This window comes from Mus caroli, chromosome 1 (genome assembly GCF_900094665.2).
Source record: "Mus caroli chromosome 1, CAROLI_EIJ_v1.1, whole genome shotgun sequence".
In the NCBI taxonomy this organism is placed as follows: Eukaryota; Metazoa; Chordata; class Mammalia; order Rodentia; family Muridae; genus Mus; species Mus caroli.
The window spans coordinates 146,303,949-146,318,390 of NC_034570.1; the positions used below are offsets into that span (position 1 = coordinate 146,303,949).

Genomic DNA, 14,442 nt, shown 5'->3' on the forward strand with positions numbered 1-14,442 from the left:
TGTTGAGTTCCTATGCTTTTTGGGTTCCTCAGTCCTTCCCCAACTCTTCCAGAAGACTCCTCGAGCTCCAGCTATCATGTGGCTGTGGGTCTCTGTATCTGGTTCCATTGACTTCTGGGTGGAACCTCTCAGAGGACAGCTATGTTAGGTTCCTGTTTGCAAGCCTAAGAACAAACTCTGGTTCTTTACAAGAGCAGTATCTGTTTTAGCTACTAAGCCATCTCCTCAGTTGTCTTTCTCCCCCATAGGCTATATTAGATGACAGCACACTGTTACCAATCACAAAGTAAGCTAAAGTAAAGTAAAGTAAAATAAAATAAAATAAAATAAAATAAAATGTTCTTTGAAAAGATTAGTAAAATTCTAAAAAGAAGGGGAAAAGATTTTGAAGGCACGAAGAAGTTATGGAGTGTAACTGAGGCTGGCACTGTGTGACAGGGACCCAGAGTCCCTGAAAAGAGTCTGGGAAAGGCTATTGGTAAAATTGAAGCCTAAGTTTCAGGTGAAGGCCCAGGATTGAAAGGGTCATAGAGAGAAGTTGGAGCTCGATGCCCTGTTTTGGGTCCCTGATTAGAGCCCAGGAGAGGCTATTGGTAAAAGTGCAGGCTACTTGAAACAGGAAGACACCAGTGTTTTGCGATGGCAGTACCATGGACAGTAACCAAGACTGGCAGCTGCTGTGGAGTGGAGCTGGTCTGAGCCTGTGAGTTTAGAGCCGGTAGTTCCAGAAGTCTGACACTCACGCTGAGTCTGTGTTGTTGACCTTTGGTCCTGCTTTGGTTTGATTGTGCGTGTGTCCTGGTTCTTCCTTCTTGGAATAAGAAAGAATTTAACTTTTAAAAACAGGAAGCTACACTTATGAGATCTTGGATATTTTAGAAAGGCTTTAGAATTTTAGAGAGATTTTGGATATTTTAGAGAAACTTTGAACCTTGAAAGAGATTTTTAGGTGTTTTACATTTTAAAGGGACTGAACTTTTAAAAGTGTTTGATGTTTTAGAGGCTGTGGGACTTAAGGTTTGGAATATGTTTTATATTGATACTGATATTAGTATGATATAGTGGGACAATAAGAAGGGAGAGGCTATGGCTTAACAGTGATGTGTTTGTGTGTCAAGTTGACAAGAGACCAGTTGTGCTAGCCAGTTTGATGTCAACTTGACATTGGTTAAAGTCACTTGGGAGAGGAACTCTCAGTTGAGAAATGTCCCCATCAGATGGGACTGATGCAGTTTTTAGGTTAATGATTGATGTAGGAGGACCCAGGCCATTGTGGAGTCTCCACCCCTGGGCAGATGGTCCTGACGTGTTTAAGAGAAGAGGAGCAGCCAGAAAGCAGCTCCTCCATGGCTTCTGCATCAGCTTCTGCCTCCAGGTTTCTGCCTTGTTTGAGTTTCTGTCCTGACTTCCCTGCCTGATAAACTACAAGCTGTAAAATGAAATAAACCATTTTCTCCCCAAGTGGCTTTGAGTCGTGGTGTTTTATCAGCAATATAAACCATAACTAAGATACTCTAACTAATAACTCCAGTCAGACAGATTATATGGCAGAAATGTATGAATTCCTCCAAAATACAGTTTACCCAAACTGACAGATGAGGAGTTAGGAATTCAGAGTAGTGATGTATCTTTTGAAGAAATTAAATCTTTACAGAGCTTACTACAGGAGCTGAGGATGTTCCTTAGTGATAGAGGCTTGACAGTGTGGCCAACCGAGGGATGGATCCCAGTACCGTCCATTGACGCCCTCTCCTGACCAGAACACTAACCACAAAATTATACAAAGCATGAGGTTAAATTGTCTTCTGGAATGTTTTTCAAAATGTTAACAGAAGAAATAATGCCTGTCTTTCTCCTCTGTAGGATGGGACATTTCCTGTTTCTCTTTGTTTTGCTACAAGCTGGCCTCAGACTCACAGTAGCCCTGCCTTGACCTTCCCAGTGCTAATGCTACCACAGCACGTTCATGTGGTGCTGGGGACAGAACTCATGATGTCTGCTAGGCAAGCACTTGACTGACTAAATGACTCCTTCAGCCCAGAAGAGTGCACATTCTCACTGACCAGATTGTCACTGTACAGTGATGGTACAGAAGGGCTTGCAGATGAGTCTAGCCTATAATAGAAGTAGTATAAGCTCTGGCTGTCAGAGTCCTTTGGGCTGAAAGCCACTCTTCCACTTACTATGTCATATAGCCTACGTCACCTCTCTTCAGCTTTCCAACCTGTCAAACCTAAGAGACAGAAATCCAACTTTCTAACATTTTTGAAACCTGACTGTAACTGATGGTAGATCATACTGCTTTCTTTCTTCACATTGTAGACAGTAGTGACACTTGTTGTCACTGCTGCCCGTGTTAAATGTGATACGGTGCCAGTGCAGCTCTATATTCTTGTTCCGAGGCTGATCTGGGATAATGTAAGTTTCTGGAAGACAGTTACCAGATGCTCGTCTTCTTTTCTTGTTCTCCATTTTCCAGAAGAGTTTGCATAAGGCTGGCATTATTTTTCCTCTATCATTTGAAAGACTAGATTGTTGTCCTGTTTTGAGAAGTTTACTGATAATATGTTAGAAGAATCACAAGTTTAGCACCATTAGGAACCTCTCAGTTGGATCATTTCTCTCCAATACAAACAACTTGCACCTGTGCTTCTGAGATGCTGGCAGCAACGGCAGGATCGTGACTGTAGACTTTATTACATCAGCTAACATACATGATCCCTTTTTTGTGCTGGATGTTCTTCTATCTAAATAGACCTATCTTTAATCCCCCCAAAATCATATGACCTAGGTAAATATTTCCTGCTTTACAAACGAGGAATTAATTTGCACAAAGTTCCATGTTTGAGCTGTAAACAAGTTAAGCACACCAACAGGAAAGAGTCCCCAAAGGGAACCATGTGGAGATACGAAACCACCTCCTGTGTTATCAGTGTGAGGATTTTCGTAATAAGTATTTTTCAAATAGAAGAGATTGTGTCTTACTGATTTTATTTTGACCCAACACTGTCCTGGAGCAAAGATGAAGTGGCAAAGGCTCATCTAGCTGGTTGCCCTTTCCTCTCATGAAGGAACATCTGATGCCTTACATAACATAGCTTGGGATGCTGTCAGGACGAGCACATTGTCTCATATTGGCTGCCAAGTCAGTCTTTCCCTTTAACTGCTAATGCAACCTAAAAATAACTTCATGGATTTTGAGTAGAGCAAAATAATATAAACCTCTAGGCTCAAAAAAAAGGAATTACATTTATTTATTTATATGTTGGTGGGGGTATTTATGCCGAGGTGCTCCATTGGAAGTCAGAGGACAGTTTGCAGAAGACTCTTGCTCCACCATGCGTGTTTAGAATTGATTGTGGGACCTTTGCCCCTCAGTATGAAAGCAAGAGGCAAGGTGAGCCCAAGGGTGCCGGGGTCTCTTTCCTGGCAGCCGATACTGAAGACAGGCTCAGTGGTCCACTCTTCCTTGTTGTGAGGGGAAGAGAAAGCCAGACACTACCTCAAAGTCTCCCTGATTTGAGCTAGAGTTTGAAAGGGCAAACACTGGAGAGGACATTAAGCCTAGAGTTCCAGAGGTCTGTGAATGGATCCCTTAGGCTAAGTACTAACCTGTGCATGAGTGAAAGGCAAATGACAATCCAGGAAAAGAAACCCCAGAAAACAGTAGGGAGCCATTTCCCCAGAGCTGATACCGTCCTAATAGTGTTTTGTTTCTCACCAGTGAGTGAGCTTCTGAATGAGTCTCGAAGGGTCAGACTGATTTCGGGTAGCTTTATTAACTTGTGCCAAAACATTGCCCACCATAATGAAAATGGCGTAACAAGATCTGGAAAACAGGAATATAAAGTCTATAATGTGTGGCTTATAATAGAAGTCTTTAAAGCAAGCAAGGAAAAAAAAGATAGTAAATACCCAGGAGAATGAAAAGATAATAAAAGCAGATGTAGAAGCGATAGTGTCTGAGTAAGGGTTTCATTGCTGTGAAGAGAATCATGACCACAGCACCTCTCATAAAGGAAAGCATTTAATTGGGGCTGGCTTAGAGTTCAGAGGTTTAGTCCACAGTCGCCATTACTGGAAACATGGCTGCAATCAGGGAAGGCAGAGGTAACTGGCAGCAGGAAGAAAGAGTGAGCCACTGAGCCTGCCTTGAGCATCTAAAACCTCAAAGCTGCCCTCCAGACATACTTCTTCCAACAGTGGACCCAAGGTGCTGCTGCTGAGCCCGTGGGGGCTATTGTCATCACAGATAGAGATGACGAAACACCAAAGATATTAAAATACCACCTGTAAACGTGTTATTACACATTGTTCTATGTTTCACATATGCAAGTTCTCAGAGTAGAAGAAAACATGAGCATCGTGCAAAGCCATGTGGAGGCCACATAAAGACCCAGATGGACACTCGGAGAAAAAAAAGGAAAAAACAAAAACAAAAAACAAAAACAAAAAACCAAGATGGTAAACACCTGGGCAGCACAGTCCTGATCCACGGTGAAAAATAAACAGCAGATTAGAGCTGGTGTAAGGGGAGAGCAGTGGACGGCAAGATGTAGAGAGTGGCACTTCAAATGAGGCAGGCATAAAAGAGTAAGAGGACGGGGGAAAAAGCCATTCATATCATGCTGCTCAGGACACTGAGCATCATAGGTCAGTTAGTAACAACGCTGGTCTCTGTCTCCAAGGTGTGAGTGGCATTACCCTGTAGGGAGAAAAGCAGTCACCTCATGATGAAAATCACCTCCCGAGCTCGCAGGTCTAGAAGCTCAGTGAGCACCATGCAAGGAAAGTTAGCAAATTGTACCAATCAACACCATCCTCAAAACCATTGAAAGAGAAAAATCTTGGAAGCAGCCAGACTGCAAACATGGCCCAGAGACACAAAGGTGGCAAGAATGGTTACCAGCATCTTGCCAAAGTGAAGGACACCAGCTTACAGTGTTGTTGAATTACTTTATTCTTCGCTAGTGCAGTCTGGTTTCTATCTTTGTTTTTGAGACCTGATTCTCTGTCTTCCATTTAATCTGCCCTGCGTGTAAGGCTTTTCCTGAATGTTCTAGTTGGACTACAGAGCTTTTCAGTTCCATCTACATTTCTGCTTGAGTTCCCTTCACTGTCTCTATCTCTACCGAGTTTGGTTTTCAGATCCCCATGCCTTTTTCATCTCATTCAGCCTTCCGTTTTCATCCTCTGAAGCATTCCTCGGGCATGTCTTCCCTTTCTATTCGCCTAGCTCTTTCTTTCTGTCTTTAACTTCCTTTAATTCTTTGATGGAGTTCAAAAGTGTGGATACTTCGTTCCTTCTTAGAAGGGGGAAGAAACTATCCATGAAGGAGCTACAGAGACAAAGTTCGGAGCTGAGACTGAAGGAAGGACCATCCAGAGACTGCCCCACCCAGGGCTCCATCCCATAAACAATCACCAAACCCAGACACTATTGCATATGCCAAAAAGATTTTGCTGACAGGACCCTGATATAGCTGTCTCCAAGAGGCTATGCCAGTGCCTGGCAAATACAGAAGTGAATGCTCACAGTCATCCTTTGGATGGAACACAGGGTTCCCAATGAAGGAGCTAGAGAAAGTATCCAAGGTGCTGAAGGGGTCTGCAACCCTATAGGAGGAACAACAATATGAACTAACCAGTACCCCCCAGAGCAGTGTGTCTCTAGCTGCATATGTAGCAGAGGATGGCCTAGTTGGCCATCAATAGGAGGAGAGGCCCTTGGTCTTTCGAAGATTCTATGCCTCAGTACAGGGGAATGCCAGGGCCAGGAAGTGGGAGTGAGTGGGTTGGGGAGCAGGGGGAAGGGAAGGGGATAGGGGATTTTCAGAGAGGAAACTAGGAAAGGGGATAGCATTTGAAATGTAAATGAAAAAAAACTAATAAAAAAAAAAACCAGATACACTAAATTAAAAAAAAAAAAAAGATGTGTGCCTTGGGATTCAGGTGATTCTCATTGGAGAAGTTAGACCTGGTGGACTTGGAGGGGATGTAGTGTTTTGATTGTCATATTGTTTGTGGTTTTACAGTGAGACCTAGATGTGATTTTTTTGTTGTTGTTGTTGGTTTTGTGTCTCAGATGAACATCATGAATTTCACACAGTGTTTTGTTCCAAGCCTGGATGTTTAGAAGATACAGGCAGGCTTCCCAACTGGGCCCAAACTGGGCTGGAGCACTGGGGTGGAGTCCATCTGAGTACTGGGACAGGTGTAAGGAAGCTTAGGGGTAAGGGATGGACTCACCCGGCTGTGCCACAGCACAGGGTGTGACGTGACAATGGGGTTGGGGCTTGCAGAGTGAAAGTATTTATAAGATGATTGTGGACATTATAAAAAAAAAAAAAAAAACTCAGACACCACATCTCTGCGGTAAAGATGGACACTTTCCATTATGATCAGCAAGGAGGCTGGTGGCATGTATCACCAATGCTGTGCAATACTGAACTGTAAATCCTAGCCAACAACAGGAAAAATACTTAGTAAGTCACTTCTAAATTGGAAAGGCAGCAGTACGGACTCTCTGTATTCAGGGGTAACTTGATCTTAAAGACATCAAAAGGTGACTGCTTTTTTGTTTATTTATTGGTGCTGGGTTTTTGGGGGTGGGGTGGGGTGAGCTGTAACACCTTAGGAGGTGGGCCACTGGGACACACCTTTGGGGATTCTAACTCAGCCTTGCTTCCGTTCTGTCCTGGTCTGTACGCAGTGCACTGAGCTTGGCCCCCTGGCAGATATTTTGTCACTGGGTGTGAAGGGTGATTCATAGATTGTGCCAAAGAAAATATACACACAACACATAAGTGAGTGAAAAGAGCCTAATATCAAGGAAACTGGATCCACGATTATGAAAGGGGCTGAGGTTCAGCAAGGCCACCAGTGCATGGATGGATTAAAAGCAGTTGACCAGGGCTGGTGAGATGGCTCATCGATTAAGAGCATTGATTGCTCTTCCGAAGATCCTGAGTTTGAATCCCAGCAACCACAAGGTGGCTCACAACCATCCGTAACGAGATCTGATGTCCTCTTCTGGAGTGTCTGAAGACAGCTACAGTGCACTTACATATAATAAATAAATAAATAAATTGGTCACCTTTTGATGTCATTATTTAAGATCAAGTTACCCCTGAATACAGAGAGTTGGTACTGCTGCCTTTCCAATTTAGAAGTGACTTACTATGTATTTTTCCTGTTGTTGGCTAGGATTTACAGTTCAGTGTTGCACAGCATTGGTGATACATGCCACCAGCCTTCTTGCTGATCATGCATGTATGCCTGATGCCCACAGAGGCCAGAACAGGGTGTTGGATCCCCTAGCACTAGAGTTACTGTCAGATGTGAGCCACCACATAGGTTCTGGGAACTAAGCCTAGGCCCTCTGGAAGAGCACTAAATGTTCTGAATTTCTGAGTCATCTCTCCAGCTCTCAGTTTGCGTTTCTTCAATGCCGTGTATGTTCCAACTCTATCCGATCAATGGGGCAGAGATTTAAAATATAAGAGGAATAAGTAAAGTGAATTCTTTCTTTGTACTTGTTCTTGTATAAAGAAAAGCACTCTCATATTATGGCAGCTATAATCTCAGCACTCAGGAGGCTGAAGCAGGAGCATGGCCATGAGTTTGATTTTATTAATCACCTTAAAATTATTACTAGCATGAAGAATTGTTTTGAGAGTAAAATTTTAGTGTTCCTTAGCAAACTGTTGTTTTATACATTTTCAGTACCTATTGCATTAGTCCGTGTGTCTTTTTCCATCTTGTCTTTTCTTCCACAGGTATCAGAGAAGAAGGGAAAAGATGGCAGTAGTGGTTTCGGTGGTCCGGTTGTTAGTTCTCTATATCATGAAGAAACAATCAGGTAATCTCTTTTCTGATTTTTGACGAAGTATAGGTACAACATGCATGCAGTGCATGTTATGTGTGCACATAGTATCTATATATATGTATTTTAATCTGGTAATATATAACCTAAAACATCCTTTCTTCCTCTTTCCCCTTCTTGCCTTTGTTTGTTTTTTGTTCGTTCTTTCTTCCTCCTCTTCCTTTCCCCCTCTTCCTCTTCCTCTTTCTCTTCCTCCTCCTCCTCTTCTTCTTCTTCTTCTTTCTTTCTCTCTCTCTCTCTCTCTCTCTCTCTCTCTCTCTCTTTTTGAGGCAGGGTTTATCTATGTAGCCCTGGCTGTCTTGAAACTCAGTATGTAGAAGAGGCTGGCCTTAAACTCAGAGATCCTTCTGCCTCTCCTTTCTATTTGCTGGCATTAAAGGTGTGTGCCCACACCACTGGCTTATTCATTCTTTTACCTGGATTCTGGGAATATACTATTTAACAGCTCTATTAGTTTCTGTGCTGTGTAAAAATGTTGTAAACCTTTTTCTTCAACACCACGTAAGTCAGGAAAGGAATCCTGTGCTACTTTATGGAGTCAAGGAGTAAGTCTTTAAGATTGTTACTTTACAGACTAAAAGGGAGAATGTTTAATGCCTTTATTCTTTTAGTTAACCAAACATTGCCTTAACTCCCTCTTCAACATCAAATGTTTCAAATGGAAAACTTGGCCTCCCCAAAATTTACTGAAGGGAGTTATCTGTCTTCTTAAAATGAAGAGGGGATTGTACCAAAAAGAGAAACTATGAAGTTTAACCGTATCAGTCACTTATCTATGGTAATGATCTTTATTTGTGTGGTAATTTATGCCAGGGCCCCCAGAATGAAAGCATTTTCTAAAATGGCTTGCTGATTATAGTCTCTTTTAGTGTATTGGTGATGTGAATGATCAGTAACTTGGCAGAGCAAAATCAGATCAAATATCTTCCAGTGAGGTGAGGTAGCACTCTGGGAAGAGTGTTCCTGACGTAGATTTAAGCTGATCTGAACGGGTTGATATTGCGGGGCCTTTGGGGGGTCCTGCTTATGGGCTAATTACAAGGACACAGAAACCTCTGTGTAGTACAGAGCTCTTGGCCTGTTTGCCGGGGCAGTCTGTCGGCTACCCCACCTCAGTTAACCTGCATCTCTCCCTGTGGCTGTCTCTGCTCTACCTCCCTACCCTTCTTCCCTTCTCCCCTCACCCACTTCCTGAAGTAGGGGCTCTTAGCTCAAATCTGATGGCACAGAATAATATTGCTTGTTTTTGTAAAGTAGAATTTTTTTTTTTCTGTGTGTTGCGGGGAGGGGGGGTGTTGAGACAGGGTTTCTTTGTGTACCCCTGGCTGTCTTGAAACTCACTCTGTAGACCAGGCTGGCCTCAAACTCAGAAATCTGCCTGCCTCTGCCTCCTGAGAGCTAGGATTAATGGTGTGTACCGCCACACCCAATTATAAAGGAGAAATTTTAATTCACCTCACCACATTTTTATGTATCTGTTGTGAGACAAAACATGGATATTTGTCTCTAGCTTTTTCACTTTTTAATAGTGTTTTCTTCGTGCTTTTTGTTGTTCTTGTTCATCTTTTGAGACAGGGTCTCTCTATTATGTAGCTCCTGCTGTCTAAAACCCACTGTGTAGAGCAGGCTGGCCTCAGACTCAGAGATCCCAGGTGCTGGGGATAAGGTGTGCAGCACCTCCATGACAAGCTATGCTTAGTAGCACTTTTGTTTCTTTGTTGCTTTGTTAGTTTTCTTAAGACAGGGTCTCCTTTGGTCCAGTTCAGCCTGAATGCACTATGTAGCAGAGGATGGCCTTGAACTCATCCTCCTGACTTTCTTGCCTCCGTCTCCCGAGTGCTGGGATCATAGGTATATGCCACATTTGCTTTTTCTTAGTACTTTTGGCATTTTCATATATGTATAATAAAATGCTACTGAGCCAAATGTGAACTTTTGCTATATAGGTAAACCTGGTTAGACTTGGCCTTAGTTCATTAATAATTTTTTCCTGCACTGAAGTGTTGGATTATTACAGTGGGGTACCAGGTGTACACTTTTAGAATTTTTTTCATAAGTGTTAAAATGTGGTTCAACAATGAACACACATTATTTTCTGAGATTTATGCCACAGGTATTGGATATGGTACTATATGGTGCTATATGGTATTGGATATGGTACTATATGGTACTATATGGTATTGGATATGGTACTATATGGTACTATATGGTATTGGATATGGTACTATATGAAGGTATTGGATATGGTACTATCACCTTTCTAAGACAAATTGTGCTTTAACTGATGTTATTTACAAATTCTCATCAGAATTGTGTTCAACTGATATGAAAGCAGATTAAATGTAGAGTTGGAGAAGTATCAAATAATAGATGGGTGAAAGGAAAGTCTCCTTTTGCATAATTGTTTTTTTAGGAGATAAAGTATTTTACAGATTATTTTGAGTATGTTGTCAAGTTCAGGAAAGTCAGCACGAGTTTGCATAGCTCAGGATCCATTGCTCTGGCCTTCCTGCTAAAGTGTTACAGCTGAGCCAAGGGCCAGATTGGGTTTGTTTGTTGGTTTGCCCTTTTGTTTCAAATTTTTGTTTCTGCCATATAGGAGAGAGTATCCCAGAGGCCAAACAGGAGCATCTAGTTCTGAAGTTAGTTAATTGTTCAAATAGAAAGGCTATAGCAAGGTTTCAATTAAGTTTATACAACTATGGAGCCAGATGGAACCTGAGCAACTTACTCATCTGTAGGATGGGATGATGGTGTCTGTTTCCTGTGGCATTTGTGTGGAATGTACTGAGGCACACAAGCGCCCTAGAACAATACCTGGCAGAATATGCATCTCCATAAAGCTGTAAACTTTTATCAACACTGCTACTCAGCACAGAGGGCACCACAAGAGACCAAGTGCTGAAAGTCGGAACCAAAAATTACAGGTCATTCTGCTTACACAGCAGTGCAAACTGCATTTGCAAGAGATTATGGGAAACTAGGAAGGGAAAGCCAATCTGTTAGATTTGGAACATGTGTAATAATCTTATCATTCAGTTAGCTGCTGTTCTGAGATGGGCTGTATTTCATTCATACTCCCACGTGCAGGGGGGTACTGTAATAAGCACAGGGCTCTGCACATGGTGCAGTCACCAGAACGCCTTCAATGTGCAGTGAACAGCTGCTTGTGTTTGCTCTAGAAGTCAACATATACATTGAAAAATTAGGGCAAGAATTAAAAACAGAAAAAAAGGAAAGGTATACTGCTTAGCCTATCCTGCAATAAGATTTGGTCTTCTCTGTTATATTTTATAGTTTGATGCCTCATAATCTGTTAGAATTGTAATTCCTCTTACTCAGGCAGGCATCTGGACCTTCCGTAAGCAAGACCAGTCTAGTATACAACTGAAATGATTGATGGGCTCTGGAATTGATTAGTTGTTCTGTGAGACAAATGAAGTGTTTTGGCAGAAAATACCAGAGGTCATTGCTGTGGTCAAATAAAAAAGCATGTAGAATTTCAAAGAGATGCTTGCATTGTTGACTTACAAAGTTTCCATTTTAAAGCAGTAATAACATTTTGAGACTATTTTGAAAAATAACTTGTCATTAGTTGCTAGTTGCTCTCTAATATTGATTATAAAGTGGAAGAATTTAAGTAAAAACTAGGATGAAAATGACTGCTTTGTGTTTTGCTTTCTTGGTTAAAATATAAACTGGACTGAAAGCATAGGAGCTTGGCACCGATGCAGGAACTACTGTGGAGGTTTTGGGAGCGATATGTGAGTGGATAACCGGCAGCAGCATGACAGAGTTTTGTTGCCGTTTGTAAGATCTGTTGGTATAAAATTCTACTTAGGATTTTATTCAAAGCCTTATGTTGTTTTATACCAACCTGGTTTTTGCAGGTCTGTTTAAGGACTGACATTGTTAAACATATCTTATGTTTTAAAGATGGAGTACTTGGGTCCTAATGCTTTCATTAGGCTAAGTCATTATGAGACACCACTGTCGCAGTGACAGCACTGTTCTTAGCGCTAAGAGCATCTGTTTGGCTGGTTAGTGTAATCCTTCCTATTTCACTGTTGCCTGTGATCAACACTGTGTTAACACTTTGGTGATCGGTGATAAATTAGATGACATATGTCTTGTTACAGTCTGGCTGTTCCTTGAGGATACACAAATGTGTACAGGCAAGTGGGCAACTCTCTCTTGAGGACCTGACTGCTCAGAATGAACTTGAGCTATGGATTTATTCAGCCTGTAAAACCTCAGCTGGCATAAATAATTGAGAAAGCAAAGGTTTGTCTGTGGTGCATACCTCAGGGACTCAGGGCCTCCTTCCTGCTCTCTACCTCCCTTTCTTATGAAAATGATCCCAGTTGCACTCCCAGATAATAACACACCAAGCAATTAAAAGCCATGGGTGGCTGGAGAGAGGAGAAAAGGTTTAGTTAATGAGCTTTTCCTCTGCCTGTGCCCATGAGAGCCTCAGGAATGACAAGGCGATTAAAGCAAAGAGATAATTATAGATTATGTGAAAATGGGTCCCTGGGGACTAGCAGGTCTTGACACAAACAGTAAGTGTTGTAACAGTCTCCTGGCCCTCCTAGTCTCCCTTTTCTAATGTGCTTCATTTGGCTTCTGGGTGTTCAGTGCCATGATGCCAACCAAGCATACAGGCAAATCCACCTGTTTGCAGATCAGCAGCTCTTTGAAAATGAGGTCATTCGTCAGCCAAAGCCACCATCTATCTACCCCTTTATTTCCATGTTGTGTTCCCTTTTCTTTGTTCCCTCTCTTAGCATTTGTACACTTCCTGCCTAATCCCGTTCTCCTTCCTCTCCTATGTCCTCGTCCTTAGGTAGTGACTTGTGTATAAAGCCTCCTGTGTGTTAATGGACATGCACATAAAAGACTATATAGTACGTAGTTTTGAAGGCAGTATGACCATTGCAATACCAAGAGAAACTGTGTGTCGGGGCTGGAGAGAGGGCTCTGCAGCTAAGAGAGTTGATTGTTCTTTTTGAGGTCCTGCGTTTGATTCCCAGCACCCACGTGATGGTTCACAACCCCAGTCCCAGGGCATCTGACTCCCTCTTCTGACCTCTGAGCACCTTGGACACATGTATACGGACATACGTATTGGCAAACACTCATACACATAAAATAAACTTTAGAAATTAAAAACAAGAGAGCAGTGTATGTAATAGGAACAAGGCCCCCTCACTGTCTCTTTAAGAATAGTCTTCTCTTTCGCCGCTTTCGTCACTTTGCTCAGATCACAGTGCCTTATTTTTATTTTTAAAGGTCTGAATATGATAAATGATCCCACCTTACAACGTATACTAAATTATTATATATTTTACATAAGGTCTGACATAGCCCAGGCTGGCCTTGAACTCTTTCTTGATCCGTCTGCTTCTACCTTCTGCATAATCTGCAGCTAATATAATGACACTATCATCTATTGACTATTTATACTCACAATCATACTATGTTATATGAGCTATTGCACTTTAATTTTCATAGTGGCTTTATTAATGTAGATGTTAATGGGATCTGTGTGTTACAGATGAGGACACACATTCAAGGTTAGGTTACTTGTCCAAGGTCAATTGTGGTTAGTAGCTCTCCTCTAGTTTCTGTGCCCCACTGGATCCTGAAATGGTTGCGGAGACATTGTAATTGTAAATTAATGAAATTTATTTGGTATTCAGTTGGTATTCTAGTACTATACTGTGTTCAGTTTTAAAATTAAATACTTTTTCAGGATTCTTTTTTTTTCTTTTTTTCTTAGATATTTTCTTTATTTACATTTCAAGTGTTATCCCTTTCCTAGTTTCCCCTCGGAAAATCCCCTATTACCTCCTTCCTCCCCCTGCTCCCCAACCCACCCACTCCCATTCCTGGCCCTGGCATTCCCCTATACTGGGCATAGAGCCTTCACAGGACCAAGGGCCTCTCCTCGCATTGATGACCAACTAGGCCATCTCTGCTACAACTATAGCTAGAGCCACAAGTACCACCATGTGTTTTCTTTGATTGGTGGTATAGTTCCAAGGAGCTCTGGGTGTACTAGTTAGTTCATATTGATGTTCCTTCTATGGGGCTTCAGTCCCCTTCAGCTCCCTGGGTATTTCTCTGGTTTCTTCATTGGGGACCTTGTACTCCATCCAATGGATGCTTGTGAGCCTACACTTCTGTATTTGCCAGGCACTGGCAGAGCCTTGCAGGAGACTGCTATATCAGGCTCCTGTCAGCAGGCTCTTGTTGGCATCTGCCTAATGTCTGGGTTTGGTGGTTGGTTATGGGGTGGATGCCCAAGGTGGGCAGACTCTGGATGGTCCTTCCTTTAGGCTCTGCTCCGAACTTTGTCTTTTTCAGGATTCTTAAGAATATAATTCCCTGAAAAAAAAAAATGACGCTCATCTCTCATTTATTCCTGAACTGGTGGTGCTAATGAAAGACCCACAACGTGAGGACTCGCCCACGTTCTGACTCAGGAGAGGCGACACCCCAAATCACACAAGAAACGGTCTTGCTGCAACTGCAAGAGGATTTTTATTCGAGAG

The 14,442-nt window shown here is 42.2% G+C and overlaps 1 protein-coding gene across 2 annotated transcripts in view; it reads left to right on the plus strand.

Annotated features, from left to right (window-relative positions):
* Acbd6 (acyl-CoA binding domain containing 6) overlaps positions 1-14,442 on the plus strand; it is a 136,717-nt gene that overhangs the window by 37,318 nt on the left and 84,957 nt on the right. For both annotated transcript variants that reach the window (XR_003837170.1, XM_021161212.1), the window contains exon 4: positions 7,779-7,861. Coding sequence is in view for 1 of the 2 variants with exons in the window: in XM_021161212.1 (XP_021016871.1) it covers positions 7,779-7,861 (83 nt within the window). In the remaining variant the exon portion in view is untranslated. The remainder of the gene's footprint in view (positions 1-7,778; positions 7,862-14,442) is intronic.